The 26,882-nt window shown below is 35.0% G+C and overlaps 2 protein-coding genes across 2 annotated transcripts in view; both read right to left on the bottom strand.

Moving 5' to 3' along the window:
* Positions 1 to 2,039: 2,039 nt before the first annotated feature.
* Positions 2,040 to 11,671, bottom strand: LOC110455256 (UDP-glucuronosyltransferase 1-7-like). The gene is made up of 2 exons (XM_021505258.1): positions 10,842 to 11,671; positions 2,040 to 2,127 (listed from the first exon to the last, which is right to left on the bottom strand). Exons 1-2 carry the CDS (start codon positions 11,669 to 11,671, stop codon positions 2,040 to 2,042), a joined length of 918 nt encoding a protein of 305 aa, XP_021360933.1.
* Positions 11,672 to 20,166: 8,495 nt separating this feature from the next.
* LOC110455243 (polycystic kidney disease protein 1-like 2) overlaps positions 20,167 to 26,882 on the bottom strand; it is a 23,345-nt gene continuing 16,629 nt past the window's right edge. The window contains exons 11-16 of the mRNA XM_021505245.1: positions 26,012 to 26,146; positions 25,031 to 25,249; positions 23,570 to 23,687; positions 22,519 to 22,642; positions 22,327 to 22,366; positions 20,167 to 21,765 (exon numbers count right to left, since the gene is read on the bottom strand). Coding sequence (XP_021360920.1) covers positions 21,760 to 21,765; positions 22,327 to 22,366; positions 22,519 to 22,642; positions 23,570 to 23,687; positions 25,031 to 25,249; positions 26,012 to 26,146 — 642 coding nt within the window. The 3' untranslated portion in view covers positions 20,167 to 21,759. The remainder of the gene's footprint in view (positions 21,766 to 22,326; positions 22,367 to 22,518; positions 22,643 to 23,569; positions 23,688 to 25,030; positions 25,250 to 26,011; positions 26,147 to 26,882) is intronic.

Below are 26,882 nucleotides of genomic sequence, written 5' to 3'. Positions count from 1 at the left end.
AACCTGAATTATTACTGTAAGGAACATTCTGTTGATGAGTTCCATTGGGTTGTCTCCCCTCCCTAGGTGATTGTCTCTGTCTTCTTGGCTCTTTGCAATCTCTCATGATATGACCTGGTTTTGAGCAGTTGTAACAGGTACGCGTCTCTGTATTCATTCTACGTTCCTCCATTTTTGCTATGTTGAATTCATCTTCCTGGCCATACTCATCAAAAGTCTGTTGACGTACAGTGTGACGAGCTGTGCCACTTTTCCTCTGGTGACTCACCATAAAGGCTTCATATTTCAGGGCTGCATTCAATGCATCATCAATGTTTTCAGAACTTGACTGGCATACTGCCCATTCCATGTCTCTATCTGTTAGGGCTTCTCTGAAACATCTGTAAGCCAAACTTTCTCTTACTTCTCCAGGTGCTGTAGGATACCCTAATCTCATTAGGCGTTTGACATCTTGGGCCAGATCTGTCAGACTCTCATTTGGTTTCCTTGTCTTTGAGGTAATTTGAGCTCTGTACATCTCGCACTGATTGTTCGGTTCGAACCTAGCTGTTAAAATGCTGACCAAACCTTTGAATGATTGCATGTCTTCACACTTAAGATCTGATATGACACCTCTTGCCGTTCTAGTCATAGTTGCAGCCAACTTAAGACTCTTCATTTCATCTGTCCACTGACTCAAGTAGTCAGTCCAACTGGATTTTCTATCATATGTGTCAGGTTTGGTACATCTGGCTTAGAGTTCAAACAGATGGTGTTGGTTGCTGGTAAAGCTATGATATGACTATGGTCCTCATTTATTTCTACAATTTGTGCATTGGAGCTGGTATCCTGTCCAAATGATTCCCTGTTTTGTTGGGTTGTCATGTTTCTTTGTGTAGGATTTTTCTCAAGAACACGGTCAAGACGTTCTAACACTTCTGATATTGGCTCTTTGCAGTCAAACTAATGACTTCTCTAACTTTTCATGAGATTGGACCATGGGAACCATGTTATTGTCTATAGAATTCACTTGATTTTCTAGAGCCTCCACCTTTTCTATGGTCTTTGCTAGCTCTGACATCTCTCCCTGACTATCTGACATACCAGTATTAGCTAAACTAGCATAGTCTACCCTTGCCTGTCTTCTGCTTCCAGTTCTAGGCATGTTTGCAATAACAAAGTAAACCTAAACCTATATGTGGTACACAATCTATTCTATCTTTTTCTAAGAATGAAGTAACAAAATTATATCTGCACTAGCTTAAATTCTCGCACCGCTGCCACCAAATGTAACGGAGCCGCCTAGTCACTTCACTCAATATTGTCTCCGTCTAGTTCTAGACTAGATCGTTTGCTGGTAGCGCAAAACAAAGATCTTACACAAGACTCGAAAAAAGCCAGCTGGTAACGCTCGACTTGAACCGGTAGTACTGGTAGCGTAGAACTAACATGAAGTATTAAGTAAACTCAAGTTTTGTGTACCACATGGCCTAATTTTATTAAATGACACATATAAAGTATGTTATTCTGAATATCTTTCACACAAATCTTTACATAGTAATCATACAACAAACACACTAACGTTATCATAGGTCTCGACCCTGAAGTCTCCGGTAATGTAATTCCGGTAAGAAATCCACGTATAAGTAGAATATAATATATATTATAAGCTGAAATGGCTGAACTAGCCAATAATAATGAGATAAAGCTTTCCTAATGAAAGTGACAAAGTTATGAGACTAAATGAATTATGTTAATTTAGGTTTCAAAGGCCGAAAGAAGTATAAATGATGTCCGAATAAAGAAGTCTAAGTATATACGTAAAAGTCGATAAATCTCTAAGTCTAAAAGTCTGCAAGTCTAACGGAAATACAAACGCTCGCTCTTTTATACTCAGTCTCAAGCACAACAACAAATCAAAACATCGTATGTCGGTCCTAGAATAAACAACCAATCGAATAACTGTGAATAAACATCGCGTTTATTTACCGAACTCGAACATTCATAAACTCCCGCTATTCGGTGATCGCAACTCTAAGACCGGAAATACGTAACAACTGTCACTCTCCGTACATGCGCACTCTCACAACAATGGCAGCCTCCATCACACTACAGAACACGCACCAAGACTCGTCGATAAGACGGTAACTACAGTGATAATACACGCAATTATCAAGGTTTATATGAACGGTTCAATTAATACATCAACTATACAACTACATATATCCTCCAAGCGACACAGCGCCCTTACTTTGTTCTTAAATAACACTTTACCATTACCACTCAACATTCCTCGTGGTATAACCTAAACACTCGTAAATCTGACTTATCATATTTAACTCAAAGTCTCTCTCCCTCTGCCATTGCCGACGACTTACACTATCAATAATAAATGCAATCATACAAAATATACAAGAATGATTTGTTGTTATTTCATTGAATAAGCAAGGTGCCATAGTGGTACATAAACATGTATAACATAAAACATGAGGGTCAACTTCGTTACAAAATTATAGATAAGATCAATTTGTGACCAATTACTGACGTAAAATTACAATGTATATGAATTCTTGATACTAGTACCAAATTGACTGAATATGTTACTCTATGCTTTTCTGAAACTTATCTTAATGACTCTATATTTGATATTGATATTTCAATGGCAAATTATACTTAGTTTTTTTAAATCCAAGTCAGATAGTCTTGAAATATTCACTAGAAATATGAAATGTGACGTACGAAATTTATATGGATTAAAGTTCCACCTACAACGGTCCTAGTTTTCATGGTTTTAAATACATACTCTCTAATTCTTTTGTTAGCTCCCGGGATTACTTCATATATTAACATTGATAGTATTGTTGACATACAAGAGGTGACATAAATTGAGATATGTTTACTCTAAATAATTTGTTTTTATTTAAATATTAATTGGGAAACGCTGTTACAGACTTTACCAGGATTAATTGCCTTTATTCAACACAATTGGTGTCTTAATAACAAACGACCTACAATTTGTTATTAATTATCACATGCATGCCCCGTCCCCGTCTTCTAGCTTCTTATAAAGTATCCATGTCCCTTAACTTTGTGTAGTTGTATCGCTGCCACGATTTTTTAACTGAGCTCTGATGCGTTTTTACACTCTTTTACAAATTAGCTGCATTTTTGCGTATCACAAGCATTAAGGAAATTTCATGATTGAAGCAAGCCCAGATTACCAATATTTGAAAGAACAATGATCCATTTATTAAGAGAGTAAGTGTACTTCTTATTTTATCGAAAGTGTTTGATAGAATAGCATGATTCACTGACCTCTGTCTTCGATATATTTTTAATTCTTTTCTACCAGCTTACAGTAAGGGCTTTGGTATGAGACTACTCTGCTGCGACTCCTTGAGGAAGGGCGTCAGTCCTTTTAAGATAACACCATGTTGAAGGTATCCTGTTGGATCTGTCGAAGGCATTTGGCTGCCTCACTCTTAGACAATCGGTGGAATACCTTGCAGGGTTATGGGCTTGATAATCCGTCAATAGACCTTGTTTGTAGTAATCACAGTAACAGATTATGAATAATCAATCTTTTAGCTGCTTTCAAAACAGGTACTTCAGGGATCCTTAGTGGGGCCTTAGTATCATAACATTTTAAATGATGTCTTTACCTTATTGATAATGTAACCTGTACAGTTATTCTGACGATAACACCCTTTCTCACGTAACCGATGGTCCCGGTACCATAGCAAATGATCTTTAGAAGGGGAGCTATAATTGATTCACTGGTTTGGTATTAGATGTATGTAAGCTAACCACCTATGTAAATTCCGAGCATTATGTTTAGATAAGAAATCGTTTCGTTCACAATAAGTTACCATAAAGTTGAATGCGATGAGTTGTTTTAATGATTTGGCATTGCTATTGAATTTTTGAAAACTTTGAATTGCTTATTTTTATATTTTTGCAGAACATAAACGCTAAAAAAAACCTCTGTATTCGCAAGAGAATAGACTGTAACCTCACCAAAAATACAAGATTTCGTTTCTTAAATCTTTAATTTATTCAAGTTTTCAATACTGCCATCTTGCATGACACTTATGCAATATGAAACACTCTAAGAAACTAGAGAAAATTCAGAATACAATGAGGTTCATTTACATGTCCTTAAAATTGTTAAAATTTTAAACATTCTCTGTCAACAGTTTGTCTCAAACCTCATAAAAACAAAGAATTCAAATTGTTATATCAAGCGAGGAAACGCAGTTAAGATCACACTATTCACCACCATCAGGTATGAAAAGACAAACGAATGACTCTTTTCCTGTCTTTTGTTAGTTTGCTAGTTTTACTTTAATAGTTACATTTTCACCCTTATTTTGATGTCTACATGTACAACTTACAAACTGTGTGTGTTTATGTTTTTTTTTATATTTTCATTTCATTTTCATGTTCATTTTCCGCATGGGCGGATTGGTCGAGTGGTTAACACTCCGGCCTTCCACGCAGGCAGCCGGGGTTTGATTCCCGAGATCGTCATACACACGAGAAAGTGTTTTTCTCCTGCCTTCACAATACTAACAACATGGGTGGAGTATAAAATGGTCTGGGTGGATGTTGCGGTATCTGTGCTGTTGCATTTAGGTGAGATGGCACAATAATTGATACCGTTGGAAGCACGGTCCCACTACAAACAGAACACAATACATCTCCAACACGCAGGCAGGCATATACTCATAGGGAGATATTAGCCAGGTGACATAGGACTAGAAGGTCGCTCCTGGTAATGCAGCTCCTGCGAACTTCTCAAAATTGTATTGATTGATGAACATTGTAGATGCTAATTGTATTGATTGTATAATTTGTATATTAATGTAATGTCAAGAGCTTTAGAGTGGCTTATTCTAGCAAGATAGGGCGCTATATAAAATGTTGTATATATATATGTTTTGTATTCATACTTCAGTGTCATGTACTCTGTGGTATACCTTATAATATTTTGTATTATAACAACCAGCGACAATCTTAGTGCAATGTTTTGAATATTCACTCTTTTTTCTAAAATCAAGGATCATTACACTGTACAACGTAATTTATTATTGCAAATGCCAGAGGTGAATACTACTTGCAGAGATTTAATGCAAACTGGGAAAAACAAGATGCGACTAAAGAGCTGGTGGACTAATTTTAAAAAACAAATGTACTAATATACTTTCACACATATTACATACTGTACATTTATTGACAATTGTAAATACGCTATTAGTGAATAAATTATATTGAAACTCCCCGGTACTTTGGCAATATATTTTCCTGATCTGGAAAGTCATATTTGTAATTATTATATTATCATCTTTTGTCTTTGGTATCAATCCATATAATTCATTTAATTAAATAGAATATTTTTGAAGCAAGATATTAATGCCGATCAATTCCTTTTCTATTTCATTTCTTTCTTCTTTCTTGCTTCTCTTTGATTCTTTCATTTTTTTAGTAAATACATCAGATATAGTAATTACAAGAAACATGTTTTTTTGTAGATAAAGTGTTGGTGAGTGTGTGTGAGTGAAAGCATATAGGAGCGAATATATCTGTATGTGCTTAAGTGCAATATATACTTTGGTTCCATAAGCACGTGTATATGTAGTCAGATGTACAGTTGTGTGACCGCACAACGCACCAAAAATACCGTGCGCACACCGTGCATACATCGTTCACACACCGTCCGCACATCGTCCACACATGGTGCGCACAACTGGACGATTTGACAATCGTTCGCCCCGTTGTGCGCTTCTCTCCGCACAACTGTGCGATTTGGTACAATTTGTTGATCAATATTACGGAATGAAAAAAATACGGAAGGCTCGTACTAGTATACAATAATTTACACTGTATTTATTATTGTAATTTCTCATCACAGTAATTAACATTATGTACAATTTTATAATGCATGTAACACAGTATTACAATGACCGTTAGACTGTCAAGAATAGTTTTGACTCCTAGCTAGGTAACAGAACAGTTAAATAACAATTTGGGAGGGAAACATACTAAAAAAGTCAAGTTTATATGTCTAAACAGCAAACCGTATATAGTGGTAAACCATCCCTCAATTTACACCAACCACGATTGTTATCGCACAACGTTCGTCGATCGTGCGCACAAATGTGCACAAGCAATGATCGTCCACTTTTTTATCGTTCGTACTTCGTGCACACATCGTTCACACACCGTGCACACATCGTGCACACACCGCACATCGTGTAACGTTCTGCGATCCCACAACTGTATCAAACGAAAAAAATAACACGATGTGAAGTGTTTGTCGTAAAATGTGTATACATGTATATTAAAAGGAAAAAATGTTATGGTGATACATTATGAGGATGAATGAGTTAATAAGGTTGTTGAGTGTGTTGATGCTAAATATTGAGTGTACCGATTAAAGAATTGATGATGCAGTGTGGTTCAGTGGCAGCTTACATTATGTTGACAACAATTATTTTAACGATGATATTGATGATGGTAAAATTGAGTGTGCTGATGTTGATATTTGTTGTGCAGATTGATAATGAAACTGTACTGTTATTAATGATGATGTAAGAGATGAGTAAAGTGTGAAAAAGAGAGTGTGAAAATGAAAATATCTGTTTTGTATCTATATTATGAAAAAATCTTTCGAAAAAAAATGATCAAAAAATGTTTTGAATATGTCATGCTTCTTAATGAATTAACAATAAGCAACTCCATGGTTGCGTTCCACAAAGTAATGAAGTATAGTTTGATTTTCGCTTACCTAGTCTTCAATGGTCAGCGTCGTGTAAGAATCGGTAATTCATGTCTCTGTATCTTTACAGAGATGTGACAAAAGAGAATATCTAAAGGTTTTATATCTATATACAATTGACCTTGGTTTATATGTTCTGTTTGGTGATTTGTGATGATGTAAATAATACTGTAATTTTGTTTATGCTAAGTTATTAATCATGTCCACCTATTGTATCAATAAGTGTTACGCTAAGGTTAAGTTCCCGAAACAGATGTTCTGTCAAATATTTAACATCTTCCCAAAACAACAGGTTTATACATGTTACAAATAAATGTTCTACTCATTTCGGACAACTAAATTTTTAAAATGATAGCTTTAATATTTCTGAAAATTCCTCGTTATGTATGTTGTTGCTCTCTTTGTAGCAGTACACAGGCGGACTTAACACACCCGCAGGTGATTGCACCTTAAAAAGGGAGGTCAACGCCTATGGAGATTTAACATAAGCGTCGGTCCCGCTTGGAATTTCAAAACAAGATAAATACAAAAAGGTATGGGTTTAGGAAGCTTAAATAAGGAACATTTATTTTCAGAATTCATTTTATGACAAATGGGACCTCATTCACCTGTGTGTATGTTAAAGGTGCGGTAATAAATTCCTCCTAGAGCATTTAAATGACCCAATTATCTTAAAATTATATCATTATCGTGTGCAATATATTCCAGCTGTTATTTTGATACCAAATATTACACTATTTCAAGATATAATTGTTCTCTTTATTGAATATTAAAGCAGAAAATTGTGTGAAATGTCATTATCAATGAGAACATTTCCTTTTTTGACACATAAATTTGTCATTCTTACTTGAAAGTTGGCTACCAATAATAACTTCAACACTAGGAATTTCAAGACAAATGACAACCGATAAATTTGTCATATAACACTTTTGATTAAAAAAAAAGAAAAACATAGCTTTCTTTCCACTTTTCCTTTAAGTTGTGTTTCTTCATGACCAAAGGTCATTGGGTCTTGATATTTGGCAAGTAGGTTGTTCATGTGAATGGATTTAAGTTTTGTAACCATTGATGACCTTGACCTTCGTTCAAGGTCACACAATCAAATTTGCTATAATAAAATGTCAGACAATGATATCTTTCCTTGCTCTATTTGTTTAGAGTTAACGATATAGATATAATAATGTAATATTCGTTCATATTTTGATTAGTGAATGGGCAATAGGCAAAATTTAAAATAATAGCTAGAACTGTGAGCGAAACGTAAACTAATACAACCCGCTCCTATACAAACCAGAACTGTAAGCAAAGGGCTAACTAAGACAACGCATTGCAAAGTAATCCATTGTCACCCATCCGTAATTATTTAAGTATATCGGTCACTGACATACTTCCTGTACTCCCTCCCAATGCTAAAACATACTTCCATACTCAATCTTGTTAGCCCAGATGAACCAGTTTTGCTGAACTCGTTCAAGTAGTTAAGGAAGAGTTGTCCAGACAAAGTTTTTTAACAAAGGGCCATAGCTCCTTAAAAAAGGGTCGAAATGAAAAAGTACTACCTTAATGCAAGACATCAGGAGGTAATTACCATATCTGTAAACATTAATTGAAATCGGCCCAGTAGATTATGAGGCAGACAGAGGTTTTTTTTCAACAAAGAGCCATAACTCCCCTGAAAGGGTCGGAATGAAAACGTACTACTTGGATGCACAATGTCAGGGGGCAATTACCATATCTATAAACTTCCGTTGAAATTGGTGACATAGTTTTGGAGGAGTTGTCTGGACAAGTATTTTTCAACAAAGGGTCATTTCACCGTAAAAAGGGGATCAGATTGAAAAAAACAATACCTGTATGCACAGCACTAGGTAGTAGTTATCATATCTGAAAACTTTCGTTGAAATTGACCCCTTGATTTTGGAGGGCATGTCCGGACAAGGATTTTTCAACAAAAGGCCATAACTTTGTAAAACAAGGGTCAGAATGAAATTTAGAATACCTGGATGCACAACTTCAAGTGGAAGTTATCATATCTGTGAACTTTCGTTGAAATTGGTCCATCACTTTTGAAGGAGTTGTCCGGACAAAAAGTTTGTAAGGACAGATAAACGGCCAGACAAGCCGATTCCAGTATATCCCCTAACGTCGTTGCGGGGGTATACTTAAGTGTACAATAGTTTTACTATTAAGATTATGTTATTATTTTTATGCTATTGCATATCGTTGTCTATAACACAATCTCAAACCGAAGTAGTTCTCCAGAGGAACGATTACTTTGGCAGAATACATATTAAGGAGTTATTATTGTTGTACATAAGTTTCAAACAAACGCTATATAGTGAAGTGCTTTGGTATATATTACAAAAACAGAAATCGTATCGGTATTTACCATAACAAAACATTGATAATCAAATCTCCATGATTATGTGAAATTGGCCTTTGATCATGTGTGGCATATTTAAAAAGTACTTTACCGGTTTTGATGTTTCCTAAAAAGGATTCTGTAGACAGAATATCTATATGGAAAGTTTTTGAAGAAGTTTAAAATATAGATTACCATTGTAACTATATCTAGGCAAGTTGACAATGTTGGTTATATTTTGGATTTTGTGAAAATTTTGCATGTTTTTCTAATTAGAAGTATCACTACGCTTACTTCACGATACCAATATGACATATTTAGTATCAAAATAACAGTAATGCTATGCACTGTACACTATCATAACTCATTTTCAAAATAACATTCTCCTGTGACATTTATCTGTCATTTTGTTAAGATACCCCTGTCACTTAACCTGGTGTTATGCAAGGAAGTCCANGGTGATGATAAGGTCCAGAAAGTTGGAAATCCGAATTGGTCTTAAGTACTGTTGGTGCGTACAAACCCTTGATACATTCAAAATTTAGAGAAGTACTGTGAATTTCAAACTTAAGAATTAGTAAAAAGTGTATATTAAAAACTGTGCTACTTCTTGATAGAAATAACGGTGGCTATTAAGGTTACGGTAAACCTGGGACTATAGAAATTCACTTGCAAAGTATACCAACTTGTACCGTGAAAGACCATGTTAACGCACACAGATCTAAAAATCCAGATTCGCACGATCAAGTCTTACTTTATCTAAGTCTTAGTCATACGTTAGATAACTTACTTGGATTTCTGAGTTTTTTTCTCGAGATAGTAGAGTACCGCTGGTACTCACAGATCTATCGCCACAAAATTAATGATATAACCGTTCATACATGGGGCAAAGAAGTAGTTCTAACAGTGAAGACAATGTGTGAATGTTGTCAAATTTTCGCAGCAATCCGCTCCTTTATCGAGTCACGGAAATAAAGCAAAAACCATTACATTACAAAAAACAATATTAGAAATGTAATACGATAAAACTAATATTTGAAAACAATAAGCACCTCGAATAGGGTAAAACAATGGCAGAATTTACAACGACATCATCGTTGACCAATGATACTGTGTGTACAATTATTTCATGACATATTGAACATACCAACAAGTGAATATGAAGACTACTTTTCCCTTATCAGGGGAACAAATAGTAAATAAAATAATGTCACCAGCAAAGTGAACAAACAGGACGGTCTTCATACCACAATAAGCATTAAGAATAACCTGATTACTTCAAAAATGGAGGAAAACATGAAAAAATGATTTTGTAAAACATAATTAGTTGACTGTTTTCTTAAGTAATATACTTTCGTCTGTCGGTTGACCAAAATGAACTTACAGGTTCGTCTCAATACCAATATACTGATTAAGAATAATCTGATAATTGCACTAATAGATGAAATTAGTGAACTTTTTTCTTAAGTAATATACTTTCGTCTGTCAGTTGACCAAAATGAACTTACAGGTTCGTCTCAATACTAATATACTGATTAAGAATAATCTGATTATTGCACTGATAGAAAAAATTAGTTAACTTTTTTCTTATGTAATATACTTTTGTCTGTCGGTTGACCAAAACTATGTTTCAATTTAGTATACAGTACCGCTACTAAGTAAATAACAGCGGACCAGACCAATCCCACAACCATCAGTACGTCTAGAGAATGATACTGGTACCAGGGCATGTCGACTGAGTACGAGTGGACAAACTTGTCTCCAAAGCGGGCAATGTGATCTACCCAATAGGAAGCTCGCTGTAGTGGACTCTCAGACCGACCACGGAAAATCGTTGAAGCATTCTTTATATTGATTACGTAGTTCTTCTGTGTTGTTACGTCCAGTAAAGCTTTCATGATATCATTGACAGTAAATAGGCAAAAATCGAGGACAACACCATATCCTTTCTGCCTCATACGGTTACAGTTATAGAACTGATCGCAACATAGTGGAATCCCTATCATCGGAATGCCGTGATATAAGGCCTCAAATTGACCATTGTTACCACAGTGAGTCATGAATGCAACAGTCTTGGGGTGACCTAAAAGATCATTTTGGGGTATCCAGGGCGTGAACATGATATTACCATCAATGTATTCTGAAACTCCATATTTAACGACAAAGTTTAAGTCAATGCGTCTTTTAAATGCCTCCACAAAAGTATCAATTCTTTCATGAAGAAAACCAGCACACCCACTTCCAAATGATACGATTACAGCACCATATTGACTCGAATCCACGAATGTCTGAAACCTCTCCGAGAGAGGTTTAGATGGCTTGGTAGATGTCCCTCCAACAAATGCAACGTGTGGCAAAGACGGTCTGGGATAGTCAATGAGAAAATCAGTTGTCACTAAATGAAATGAAGCTTTCGATACCAGTTGATCTGCTGTTATTGGTGGTTTATTCGACGTGTATTTGGCGATATCTGTAACCGGCGGTACGTAGCCTGGAGCAATCACCAATGCAATGTATATAAAAGCATTATACATCCTTTCAGAGAAAGTCATTCTGTCACCTAGACCTAAAAAAATACTTTGAGTCGAAGCTGGAGAAAAGGGAATCCGCATTTTTACGGGATCATACAGAATTCCAAAATAGATATAGGGCAACGAAAGTTTATACGCAATGAATGCGAAACATACTTGTAGTGGCACGTTGTCAAGAATTGCCAGGTCAAACTGCCTGTGTTCGAGACGGGTGAAAAGTGATGTGTCGTTGAGAAAAAGATCACAGAGCTTTCCGATTTTAGAGTTAAGTAATGTGTTTATCTTACCACCTGAATGACATGTATCTTTTGCTAATTTTGATTCCATACTCTCAAAATCTAATCTAATCTGATCAAATGCACCAGATATTAAGATATCAACGGCAGGAATAGACCGGAGTTTCAGCTTGCTAGCTAGCTTCGTTGTTGTTACGACGGTGGCTGTGTGGCCATATGTTTTGGTAACATAATTGACGACATTCATCAGGTTAAGGGTGTGACTGAAATGTGGTAGCGCCAAAATCAGTATATGTTCTCCACAACCTGGATCAACATAGTTCATCAGTAGGACGCACGCTGTAAAAATCCGGAGAAACATTGCCCTGTAAAACAGAAGAAATACATAAAACGCTAGTGATCTTCTATGAAATATGCTGTTCTTATCGCACATCTCCTCGGTTAGTTTGTGACCGAAGGCTAGGTAAAGTGAATTAATTGAAAAATAAATCTGAATATAGTTGTTCTAACTACATTTAACACATTTTGTTCTTTTAATTAACTTAACTTCACGTCTTCAAAATGGTTTTTTTTACAATAATTAGACTTCGGTTATAAGCTAGCAAAAGGGATAAGCGATAACAGCAATTTACTCCATTAGTGATAACTGTTGTACTTTATATTATAGTGTCGTTTCAGAGTGACTGCCTATCTTTATTATATGTTGTGATATGTAAATGCTCATGTTTATCCGTTGAAAAAAGGTCGAATTTCCTCGATAATTTTACAAATTACTTCGTCTATACTGTCGTTATCAATTATATATATATTAAAGTGATACGTATCCAACGAACACTTGTTTGTTCGGATCCAGTGCCCACATTGGATCATACTTTCATCATCACTCATAAATGTATGTATTCAATAAAAGGAATCGAATTTATTTACAAATAATGTTCTGTTTGTAATAACAGAAATAGGATAACAAGTAGAAGATAAAAAAAATCCATTTTCGTATGCATAGCAACTGAAGTTACATCTTTTGGACTCTTGCTTATGAAGCAATAACATATTACGACTCAATGGGAATTTGGTAAATTTAACGTTTGAAATGAAGGCAGAATACTACATACAAAATAAATCATATTACAAGTACAAACAGACATGCACTTTATCTTTGTTTTTACTTTTTCGTGTGTTTCGAGTCGGTAAACAAGAAATTCCATTGTTATATGTGAATTCAACATATAAACACTATCTACTTTGATATGCTCCCTCAATTCACATATTTATCCCCTTCTTTGCCTGCTAATGATTTTTCTGTCATTCCTGGGTATTATTTTTTCAGTCATCTTCAAAGTTATAACAAATACCACGTTTAAAAAAAAATATAACATCACGGGATCAATTAGATATGACGTCACAGTCAGATCTCAACGGGAGAGGTCAAATGAAAATCAGGATTAAGACAGATTACCAATCCTGAAAATGATTAATTTCAATAAAGTATTGGAAAGATTGGAGAAAAAGTAATTATTCCCTTTCTTGTAACACATAAATCTCCAACTATCGGGTGATTATTTGGTTGTCAAAACACAAGCAGAACATCGGGTTAGATAATCCAAAATAATCACCACCCGGGTTGAAGATTTCTCTTTGATACTAGGGGAAGATTCTAGTATTGACTTACCTAGACATTCAATCGGCAGTATCGTGCAAGCTTTGGTCATTCCTGTCTCAACGTCCTTGCAGAGATGTGGCAACAGGGAACGGAACATATCAGTTATAAACAGCTGTCAATAGTTCATGTGGTTTGTCGGGGTTTCCGTTGATGCTGTATATAATAAACTGTCAGTTAGAGAGAAATTATTCATTTTGATTTTTATTGCGTTAATAAAATGTATTTTTTTAGTACAAAAAGATTTTATTGTTAACCACAGCTGTTTTTCTTTTAAATAAAAGTGTATATACATAGCTGATTTTATGCCGCAACACATAGACCCACCATTAGATTTTTGATAGTATTGTAATTAGGTTGCTATATGATAAAATGCACCTTACGGTCACCTGGTGCCTTATCCCCATTCTTGGTACCTCTCCGTTGTTTTGAGGTTTTTGATTGGCTAACAGGTGATATAATCAACATGTAAACTACAATCTTATTGGCTAAAGGGTTTTTCCTTCATATTTAGGAAAACTTTCAACGGCGCCATATTGTGGCAGCATATATTTAGAAATTTATATCAAAGGTGGGGTCAACATTTGGCCCTCACTTTGATTTCTTTTATTCTTTTGCAATATGTAGATACATAAAAATGATCAATAACTGCATAAATGATTATTCATAATTACTACCGATAACCGTAGTGGACCTCCTTGTATAACACCAGGTTGAGTGACGGATGTATCCTAACAAAATGACAGATAAATGTCACAGGCAAATGTTTCTTTGAAAATGAATCAAGATATTGTACAGTGTATAAAATTACTGTTATTTTGATACTAAATATGTCATATTGGTATACATGAAGTAAGCGTAGTGATACTTGTAGTTAGAAAAACATGCAAAATTTTCACAAAATTTTCAATATAACCAACACTGTTAATTTGTCTATATATAGTTTCAATGGAAGTCTATATTTATTAATTTTTGTTGAACTTTCCGTATATGTATTCTGTCTACTGAAGCATTTTTATGTAATATAAAAACCGGTAAAGTACTTTATTAGCATGCCAGACATAATCAATGCCCAATTTCATATAATCTTGAAGATTTGATTATCAAGGTTTATTATGGTAAATAACGATACATTTTCTTTTTTTGTATCATACCAAAACACTTTATTATATTTCGCATGTTTTAAAGTTATGTGCACCAGTTATAACTCATGAATATATATTCTGCCAAAGTAATCTTTCCTCTGGAGAACTACTTAAGGTTGAGATTGTGTTATGGAAAAAGATATGCATTTATACAAAAACAAAAAAATAATCATAATAGTAAAACTATTGTTCACTTTATTATACCCCCTGCAACAAAGTTAGGGGGTATACTGGAATCAGCTTGTCTGTCCGTCTGTCTGTCCGTAGAAAAAGATTGTCCGGACAACTCCTTCTAAAGCAATGAACCAATTTCATCGAAAGTTTCCAGATATGATAACTACCAGCTCAAGTTATGCATACAGGTAATATTTTTTCATTCTGATCATTTTTTTCCAAAGTTATGGCCCTTTGTTGAAAAATTCATGTCCTCCAAAACTAAGGGGTCAGTTTCAACGAAATGTTTCAAATATGATAACTTCCACCTAATGGTGTGCATACAGATATTATTTTTTCAATCTGACCCTTTTTTTTACGAAGTAATGGCCCTTTGTTGAAAAATACTTGTCCTGACAACTACTCCAGAACCATGGAGCTAATTCCAACGGAAGTTTACAGATATGGTTACTGCCCCCTGACATTGTGCATCCAAGTAGTACGTTTTTATTTCGAACCTTTGAAAAAGAGTTATGGCCTTTTGTAGAAAAAGAACCTTTGTCTGCCTCATAAACTACTGGGCCGATTTCAATTAATGTTTACAGATATGGTAATTACCTCCTGATGTCGTGCATTAGGGTAGTACTTTTTCATTTCGACCATTTTTTAAGGAGTTATGGCCCTTTGTTAAAAAACTTTGTCTAGACAACTCTTCCTTAACTACTTGAACGAGTTCAGCAAAACTGGTTCATCTGGGCTAACAAGATTGAGTATGGAAGTATGTTTTAGCATTGGGAGGGAGTACAGAAAGTATGTCAGTGATAAATATGCTTAAATAATATAACTAGTGCCTTAGCTTTGCATTGCTTTGCCTTAGTTAGCCTTTAGCTTACAATTCTGGTGTATATAGTAGTTAGTCTTTGGCTTACAGCGCTAGTTATTATTTCATTTTGCCTATTGCTCATTCATTAAACAAAATATGGAGGAATACTACATTATTTTATACCGTTAAATCTAGCCAAATAAAGCAAAGAAAGGTATCCTTGTCTGACTCCCCATACACATTTTTTTATTTCAACACATTTGATTTTTGTGACCTTGAACGAAGGTCAAGGTCATCAACGTTTACAAAATTTAAATCCATTCAAATGAACAACCTACTTGCCAAATATCAACACCCAAGGACCTTTGGTCATGAAGAAACACAAGTTAAAGGAAAAGTGGAAAGAAAGCTATGTTTTTCTTTTTTTGAATCAAAAGTTTTATATGACAAATTTACCGGTGATCAATTTTCTTGAAATTCGTGATGTTGAAAGATATTATTGGCAGCCAACTTTTAAGCAAGTATGAGAAATAGACTCGTTTTAGAACTATGTAAATTAACGTGTCGAAAATGGAAATGTTCACATTACTAATGAAATTTCACATACTTTTCTGCTTAAATCTTAAATAAAAAGAACAATTCTTTCTTGAAATAGTGTAATATTCGGTATCAAAATAACAGTTGGAATATGTTGCGCACGATGATGATATAATTTTAAAGTAATTGTGTCATTTAAATGCTCTGTGAGGAATTGCATTACCGCACCTTTAACACCCACACACGTGTAAGTCAATGAGGTCCCATTTATCCCAGATTAGGAATACTAAAGAATGTCGCGTAGTTCTAACTGAATGGAATAATTACAATGAATGTATAAACTGCATATGTAGTTTGCGGTATTCAATAATGTACACACAATTTTATCCCACAAGTATAGGTTTCCTCACTCCTGACTCACGAGATAAGCCTGCTAAGAGTACGTAAACATTTTCTTATTATGACGTAAAACAACAATGCTTTGCGACGCAACCCTCCATTGTCATGGCACAGTTCATGGCAAGTGTTTCCCCGATCGGAAATGGAACATATGGCTTTCTAGTTATAATATATGAACGTTGTGGGAGGAAAATGTCCCAAAACTTGTTATGGCTGGTTATCATGTTAATCTAACTTACGTTAGTAAACCGCGTATCTTTGCACATTTGAAATAATTAAGTAACTCGAGTGAGATAAACACGATAAACAACCATCACTCGTTGGGGAACCTCTATTTACGCCAATATCATCATATGCGACTTTACGGGCAGTTTTGAGGTTCTTGTAACGATTACAATAAAAACTACAATTACAATGTATTCGTAACAATTAATCTTATAATCAATCTCAGATCATTAATATATTAGGTTTGTATAATACAGTAAACATGTTTTAGCATATTGAGAAAGTAGATTGTGTCATCAAGAGCTGCAGCGAAATGTAACGAACAAGCAAGTTAACAAAAAATATTTGTTTGTGGAACGGGTAGAGTTGTCCTAAGACAAAATGTTCAGAGCGTTTTTCTGCAGGTTGTCAGTATAAACTGATTGTACACCATGCTAAACAAGAGTTTACCAGGTTAAAATATAATCTAGACACACATATGCAAAGTTATACAATATGTGTATCAACGTTTGAACCAATCTAACCCCGATTACTGAATGGTATTGTCAGTGTAAAGTAGGTACCTGAGTAGTTTACTGTTCGGCCAACATTTCTTAAGTGTTATTGTATTTCTCATATAATATCAAAGTATGTAGGCCTACTGTAGATAGACCGCAATGGTTGTCTATAATAAATAAATAAAGATAAATGTCTACGGTAAATTTATCACCATGTAGGCCTATTCTTAATAAACCAAAATGTATGCTTACTGTAAATAAAAAAAGATGTAGATCTACTGTAAATAAATCACGATGTAGACCTACTATAAATATTTCACGATGACTGCCCCTGTAAATAAACCACGATGCAGGCTTACTGTAAACATATCAAGATGTAGGTCTCCAGTAAACTTTTGAAACCTGCAAAAAAGATGAAGATATAGTTATACTGCAAATTTATTACGATGTAAGCATACTGTAAAAATAAACGAAGATGTAGGCATATTGTAAATTAATTGCGATGAAGGTCTATTATAAATTTAGCATAATATCTGCATACTGTAAATAAATTAAGAAGTATACCTGTTGTAAAATATCATAATGTAAAGCTATTGTTTATAAATAAAGATATTTGCTTACTGTAAATAAATAACGATGTAGGCCTAATGTAAATATATCAAGATGTAGGTCTGCTGTAAAATATATCATGATGTCTGCCTATTTCAATACATTCAAGATGTATGTCTACTGTAAATGTATCTGCACTCACCTCTTAATGGCATTAATTTAAATCAATCAGTTCTCTCGGAACCGTCATTTGGAAGAAATAGCGGGCAAAAGTCGACACGTGTTATCTTTCCAAAGACTGTCATTAAGTGATGACTGCTATGGGATGTTCATATGGGAGTGACCGGATGTTAATAAGAACTGCCTTTACCAGGTAAAGAGCACGTTTTGTACATTTAGTAACTAATATAAAGTAACATCATACATTGCTTACGGGTTGCTAATAAAAAATAAGACATGAAACAAACTTTATAAAAAATATCTTTAATACTCAAATAATAAATAAAATGTCATTGAGAATAAATAGCAAGAAATAATTGAAAATCATAATCACTGCACTGGTTTATATATTATTTACAGTGCTATCAATACTGTGAGATACATTGTATATGATTTAAACAAAAAATGACTGTTCCACAGGTTTTTTTATTCATTAATTGATTCAATTCGCAAAACCTAACATAATTGATTAAGCGATAAGGTAATGTTTGAAATCAGCGAGTATATTATTTGGGTTCGGCCAATTGCCTGTTGTTGAGATCAGGGAATAGGTTATAGTTGAATATATATTTAGAAGCATTTTTTAATGGGGGTGGGGGTTGTAATTGACAAGTTTACAAGTTGTAATTGAGGCCAGTTTATTTAAGAGGTGATATTATAGCTAGAGTTTTTAAAATGATCGAGTAGGTTATAATTATAACTCAGCGAGATGCTGATATATACATGATCTAAGAGTGTGTTATTGTTTAGATCAGCGATAATTTCATTGTTTGAATCAGCGCGTAGGTTATCGATGACGTCGGCGTGTAGGTTATTGATGATATCGGCAGGTAGGTTATTTTTCGATATGAAAATATCCTAAACTTACTACAGTTATTTGGTTAATTTTCATATTTTTTACCAATATTTATTTTCATGATTGTTTCTTCTACAACGTCCTATTAAAAATATGTCAACAAAAACAACAAGCATAACGACACTGTTTCCTTGTGTTAAAACAATAAACACAAACTATATAACGGAAATATCGCAAGATATCCAGCGCGCAAAATATATACTTACAGATTAATAAATAAATATAAAACATAAACAGTCATGAGAAGTGTTATATCTTGTTTCCTCCATAACATATCATTCATAAATAAAAGTCAACCAATCACAGATCACTACCTGTAAAATAATAATAAAAATTCGAGGTTCTTATATACTGCTTTATCACAACCTAGTTCGTAGGTCGTCTCAAAGCGGTTCACAAATTATAAGGTAATAGGGCCTTTGCAATCAGCCAATGTCTTCCTCAACTCACTGGGGAGCAGAACGCCGGTGCTGCCATTTCGGCGCTCACAGCTAGCATTCTACAATTCTAGCACTACCCAACCACGAACTCATTTACAGCTGAGTAGACTGGAACAAGCGGAGTAAAGTATCTTGCTCAAAGATACAACACAGTGCCGTGACGTGAGTCGAACTCGCAACCCTTCGGTCATGAGCCCGGCATCCTACCACTAGACTACCGTGCCTTCAATATGTATACCAATATTATTTAAACCATAATTACATACACCGGCATCTTAACACCCAGTATTGTGATAGATATCTTGGTCGTGAAATAGACAATACATATACTAAGAAATTAATTGGACGGAAAAAATAATTCTTTGCAAATATTCATCATAAGATTCGATACTCCAATTGATTTTGTAATAACACGACATTGAAGCATGCATGTTTATATGCCCACTTTTTTTTAGAAATATACGAATACATATATACACAAGACTTCCCATTGTTTAAAAAAACCACAAGGCACAAAATTTGAACGGTCAAAGATGTCACCCCTACGCACACACTGACAGGGTTCATTATCATGCAAATCTCGATATCCCGGAGTTACGCTCACTTACGCTCTCTGTACGCCTGGAATATGTCATAGCAAAATTAAAGACACAAAGACAGCTGTTTGATTGGTCTCAGGTAAAACAAATCTGACCAATCGCTAGGCCGATACCTGTCCTTTGAAGATTAAAACGGGACGACACCCAACTTCAAAGTCAGTCAGTTTTTACCGTTACGCGGTCGCGAGATTCTTTTGATATACATCAAATGTTTGAACTAGTCTTCTTGTCTTATTAACAAGGTGGTGTACACTGAGCCTTTAATTTTGCTATGACATATTCCAGGGACGTAGAGAGCGTAAGTGAGCGTAACTCCGGTACATTGAGGATGACGTGCACTGTCCCAGGAGTCTTACTATGAGATATTGTAAAGGGAGGTAACCCATGCATGTATTACAAATAATGATAAGTTATGTTTAAACAACACAGTTACATTACAGGATGAGTTCCCTATGTGGAATTATCGATGACATACGATATACTGTTAAATAAGATATTTTCGTAGGACTCGAATTTCGTGGTTTTCCGAAAAACTACCATTTCGTAGGTACACAAATTCGTGGATAACAGGTACCCGCTCATACAGAGAATTGCTTTATGTCAAACTTGTAATTACTTCGTGGACCATTGTATTCGTGAAGAAGATTACCGACGAATCAACGAATTAAAAACCCCACGAAAATAATATGGATTTCATAGTACATTGACGATGAAAATAAGGACAATATCTACATATCCAAATAAATCTTTGTGATCAAGCATTTGATTGAGAACAGAAATGGAAGAGTTATGCAAACAGTTTGTAACATAAACTGACGATCTCTGTGTACAAAATATCAACCTACACTGATGCTGGCGTCATCGATTAAACGTCATATTTGGTAACATTGTAGTCATACATAGTCAATGAGAGGCGAACGTTTTCTGTTACATTGCATTCGTTCACTTCTCAGGGAGTAGTAATCCTCATATCAGGTAACATTGCATTAGTAACACACATAACGGGAAAGCGAGCGGTATCTTTTCTTTTTACAGTATCACTGTATTGGTAACATTGTATTCGCAAGCATGTCACGGTTAAGCAAAATGAAACCATCGTCAAGTTTGGTAAAATTGCATTCCCTGGCACGTCATGGGGAAAGCAAGATGTATCCGGCGTTATTTTTGGTAACATTGCATTCCTAGACACGTCATGGGAAAGCAAGATGCATTCGGTAACATTGTATTCGTACAACCATCGCAGGGAAGCAAGATGTATGATACGTTATATTCGCCAACAATATATGTATTTGTAATTCGGCTAAAGTCTTTTGCTGTTGCCGTCGGATATACCAATGTATAAAGGCTATTGCTGTCGACGCCAGATATGTAATAAAGTCTCTTGCTGTCGAAGTGCAGTGTTGTCGATGGCGGATATATATTAAATTTAAATGATAACATAGGAAATATATAGTCTTTAGTTTGGATTTATACTGTTACAATGTGAAAAATAGAATTTCCTGTAATTATATCCTAAAGCTTATGGCCACTGTAAGTTACTGTAGATAAAAAAAGGGATGGATGATAATTTGCATGGCGTGTGCGTTAAACGACATATACAACGACTTCTCTCTTTAACAAGTTATAGACTTGAGTTCATGGTATCATGGACAGCTCCATTTGAACATAAAATGCTACACCTGCTGCTGGTTCATCAATGTTCATGTAAAAGTAACTTGTAACAGATATCACAGTCTGCTATCAATCAGAATCTTCTATTTCGACAACATGTCCATCAATCCTGTAAGCAAAATATTTGTTCATTACCAATAAAAAATACAATTCAATGTCCATATAGTGTTCTAACCATCTATATAATATGATCATCAGCGATGGATTAAGTTTAGTTCTGTGCTACTGTATCTTGAGCAACGTTCTTTTCTTTTGCAAATATAGAATTACTCTAATATTGTTATAGAGTTTTGTAAAAATCAACGAAACAACCCTCAGAACTTTTATGTCATTACAAATTCAATAATATAGAACTGCATCTTGTCATTACTGACCTAATCAAGCTTTCTATCAAAAATATCAAGGGAGACACTAATACCACTTAATAACACGTTGTGGTGACATTACAAAAAATAAAATTTTAACCACATAGTCCCGACACTATCTTAATAGACTTCAAACCACGGTTTCCAAAAAGATAATAATTCATCAGACAGTTGTAAGTTTATCGGACTACCAAACAACATGAGGACACTTTCTAGTATCGCCTTAAATCAAAGAGCTAAGAAACATACTAGCTTCTAACAGACTGTTTAAGATACCAATTATCTTCTGTCAAAAAATAACCCACCTTTTCCTCTTCTGGTGTAACAGTAACAGATTTTAACACGCTGAAACGACAAAAAAAAAATCGATTAACAAGACAGATCAATGAATGTTTTAATCGTATACCACAAGTTTCAAATTTGCATTTAAGCACCACTAATGTCATGTCTCAAAGTCTCAAAACCAAATCAAATTGACACTTTTCAGCAAGACTTACCCGTATCGAAGGTTGTCCAATCTGAATGAGAAGTGCCCAAGGTTATTTTTCTTTACAGGTGTCGAACCTGTTACCCATTCTGCGATCCCATCTCTTGTCATAAGGTAAAATTCCCGTGGTTTGCCTGAAGTAAATTGATTAAATATTTTGTAAGCAAATAAGGCAACTACGACTTCCTGCTGATGACATCCACATATAACATCGATACGCCAGGGGTTATGCCCCCTTTCATTCTCTCTAACCCTGGAATATGTCATAGTAAAATCTAAGGATCGGTGTGCGCCGCCTTGTGGATGAGACAAGAAGAATAGTTAAATCTTTTAATGTACATCAAAAGGACCTCGCGATCGCGTACCGGTAAAATTGACTGGCTCTGAAATCCATTGTCGCTCCTCTGAAATCTTCAAAAGACATGTATCAGCCTAGCAATTGGTCAGGGTTTTTTCACCCGAGACCAATCAAATAGCTAGCCGTGTACCTTCAAGTTTGCTATGGCATATTTGAGGGGTGCAGAGAGCAAAAATTAGCATAACCCCTGGAGTATAGAGGATGTCGCATCCTTGCCAAGCATATCTTGCTGTAAACACACGTGTTGCAGTGATCAACAAAATGTTGAGCCTGTTTTAAAGTAATATTGAAATTAAGTTTCTATTGTAATGTCACGTTTAGAATTGGGAAATCACTATTTGTTTACAAGAGGCACACTTATGATAGTGGTAAACTCTCTTATAATTTAGAATTAAAAAAAACCCAAAAAAACTTTGTCTCCATTAAAGATCACATGCTTACATATCAACCCGGGTTTTAGGGATATACATATTGATATTAAATATGACAGAAACTCGACAAATTAAATAAAGAAAATACTACATCGCCAGGACTTCTACATAATTACATAAACCATCTGTTGTTAGAATAACAAATCATTAATATTTCTATTAAAAAAAAAGACATTATAAAACTATCTAAAAATATATTGCCACATGACTAAATATATCTGTTATTATCCGAAGCTTAGTATAGTTATCAGACTATGCGATGTGACATTTACCTTTCTTACTTTCCAGAGGTTTTAGGAACTCCGTTTGCGGCAGCGTCAGCTTCACTGGATATTTTATGTCCTCAGAAACTCTGATATAGATTATCGGTGCTGGCTTCTTGTCCTCAAACTGTCAGAACAAATAGGCGTTAAGTTATTTGAGGATACCGGAGGCAAATGAGGTAAGGTATGACGTCTGTTGTGTTTAGGTATGTTGTTACCAATTAAGAACACAGTGAAAAAATGGCGAAGGGAGGAAACCTGGTATATTAAGTAACATTTTGCTCGGAGAAAAAAGGAGTTAAGTTATACCAGGCGTAATATTGACAAGTTGGAAATGGTCCAGCGAAGGGTAGCGCGCTATGTGCTCAATAAGCACAGGTAATACCATCGTACCTGCAGTGTTCAGAAATGTTGGACCACATAAAGCTGCGCCCTCTAGCGGATAGACGTAGAGATGCTCGTCTGACCATGCTTCATAACATTGTAAACCAGAAAGTCGCTATCGTAAAATCAGACAGATTAATCCCTACAGTTAGAAAATCCCGAACAAACCACCAGTTTTCGTATCAAATTCCCCACTCAAAAACCCAGACCAGAAAGGGATCATTCTTCCCTCGAACTATACCCGAGTGGAATAAACTCCCACCTGACATTATGTCGAGCCCCACAACGGAATTATTCAAATCAGCCCTTTACCGTCACCTTTCAAACGCAAATTAGACCATCTCGTATCTTTTAAAAACAATCTCTTTCCGTGTTTCACTCCTCGTCTGACATTTTATCTTCAAATTGTTGAAGTTGGTCAGTACCATTTAGAAGTAGAAGGGTGTAACTGCCAATTTTGCCCTTGTGAAACATTATAAATCTTGGGGGAAACACACACCCTGTAACTCAGTAACGTTGAACAAGCAATGGTGACTACGATGGGATACAGTGATACCTGGTGTATTGTGTAACGATGAACAGGAATGAGTACTCAGATAAGAATGTGGTGTAGTGTATGATGTCTAGTGTATTAAGTAATGTTGTACATGAACACATCTGCAGTATTAAAAAAGCTTATGTATTTATTTTTAATCCCGGATGTAACCTAGTATTTTCAAGGAATCTTCTCGAACTGAACAATTATCTTATGAATAATGTATTTCAGAAAAGTTGTCCCATTTATCTGATTACAAACTATTAGTAGTTTCAAACTTATATTCAGGCCTGGTTTCATCTACACCAGTTGAGTTAATAAAATGACATATGGAACCCTTCATCACTTTCCTTACATTAAATCACATCGTCAATTTTGTTCCACTTATTTTATTAAATTCATAAAAAATAATTTATTTTATTTTCTTTCGTTCCTTTAACGCATTGAATGTGCTTGATAGTTCAAGATGAACTTTAAACAGAAAACAAAAAAATACTCGATACATAACGAAAATATTATTTTTTTCTCAAAAAATTAAAACCTTAATTTACCATGAACGACAACTTGCACGCTGTTTCACTCGTATTCGGATCTACTATTACAGTAACTCGTTTGTCCTTGTTTAGGATGACCGTGCCGCCCAGACTGGATATGACGTGCGCCTCGATCGTATCACGAACAGCCTCAGAAGGCGCCATCCATGGGTCGCATTTAGCAGCTATTACATGACTTGGACATGTGTTCAATTTTACGCCAATACAAGGACTCTCCTGAAAATATAAAAATCAAATAGGAAAGCATCACATCATGGAACAGTTTAAATAGTTTTGAACGTGAAGACCTTGTTGTTTAGGGACCCCCGTTCCACTTCCAAATAGAAACTATTTGACTTGCGTGGCAATAGCTTTAATAAATCTTATCTGAAAAGATACACTTATCTTGCGGAATTTTAAGGAAAAAATAGTACAGGTGAAAGAAACAAACGAGATAACAACAGCAATGTTCTGGAAAAAAATGTCAAGTTGTAAAACCGAGCTTCGAACTATGAACCTCCAATCGCAATACGGTATCTCTAACCAACTAAGCTACATGTACCTGATCTTCGATAAATTACTGACCTAACACGACTACATTTACTTTCTAAAGTAAGAGGAGGTTACTGTATGTATGGGGAAAAAACAGTTATTTCTATGCAGTGGGAAAACGATCCTTATGATGTACCAACCATCGGCTGGTATTTATTTTTGAAAGATAAAAATATTCATTCAAAGAGCATGCCCTCCCCCATACACGCACATTCTGAGGTCCTCTCATCACGAGAAAATGAAATGCGCTTCGTCGTATAAAGGAACTGTTAAATTTCCCTTCAATGGTCGAAATAAATCATTTAATTGAGTTAAAGAAATACAACACTCGTCCAAGTTATGCAAGCTATGATTCGTATTGGTGTTTTTTTTGACAATTTCAACATATATGACTGAAATGGTACTGATAGGATAAGCTTACAACGATTCTCTCTGATTGAAACTTACCTGATTAGATTGAAGCGATAAATATCGCTGCCATGTCTTGCCTCCGTCGAAACTTGCTATGAGGTAAACCTCTCCATATGACACTTTCGACTCGTCAATTATTTCTCTGTCGACTACTTTGACATCCAATGGACCCTGTAAAACATACTTTTTTTAAGAATGCTTCTTGATATAGAGAATTAGAAAGAAAACAAATCATTAAAGTTTATTTCCTTGTCAGAGGTATTCGTCTCTCATTTTGACGATGTACATTGACAATACCAATATGGCAACAATGAAGATTTGGTGAGTGTGTAAGTGTCGGGTTCGATCCCTGCATTTTTTATTCATTGTTGTTTATATTTGTTTTCAAACACTCGAATTTCGAGCAACTTAAATTGTGCTTAAAGCATCACGAAATGAGATTCACATAAAACATTTCTATAGAAAAGGTATTCAAAAGAATATTTACTGATATTGACAATGCTTTATAATTTGATTGTACACCTTGTATTCTTAAACATTAGCAAGCAAGTTTAACCACTTTTCTATGTATTTGTTTTTAAAGGAGACTGTTTTAATATGATTAAAAGTAAATGTAACAAAATTAACATACAAATTCGATGACAGTTACCTAAAAACCTCTCCTCCGCTGAACTTTATTTATTTATGCCGCATTGTCATATTCTTCATCGTCATTAGGATGTATTTACAATCTACACTGACATTCACTCCATAAGTATTGTTCTCACAAATCAGAGTTATGATATCATAACCTGACCATAGATCGTGACTAGTTTCCATGACGTCTACAACAACATATGTGGGCGGAGCTATGAAAAGTTTCCTCAAATGAGACACAATTGTGTGACGTCATCAACAGAAGATGGGG

The sequence above is a fragment of the Mizuhopecten yessoensis genome, unplaced genomic scaffold (assembly GCF_002113885.1).
Source record: "Mizuhopecten yessoensis strain PY_sf001 unplaced genomic scaffold, ASM211388v2 scaffold8183, whole genome shotgun sequence".
NCBI lineage: Eukaryota > Metazoa > Mollusca > Bivalvia > Pectinida > Pectinidae > Mizuhopecten > Mizuhopecten yessoensis.
Note: the sequence above shows the minus strand (reverse complement) of the source record. Positions and strands in the feature narration are given on the sequence as shown.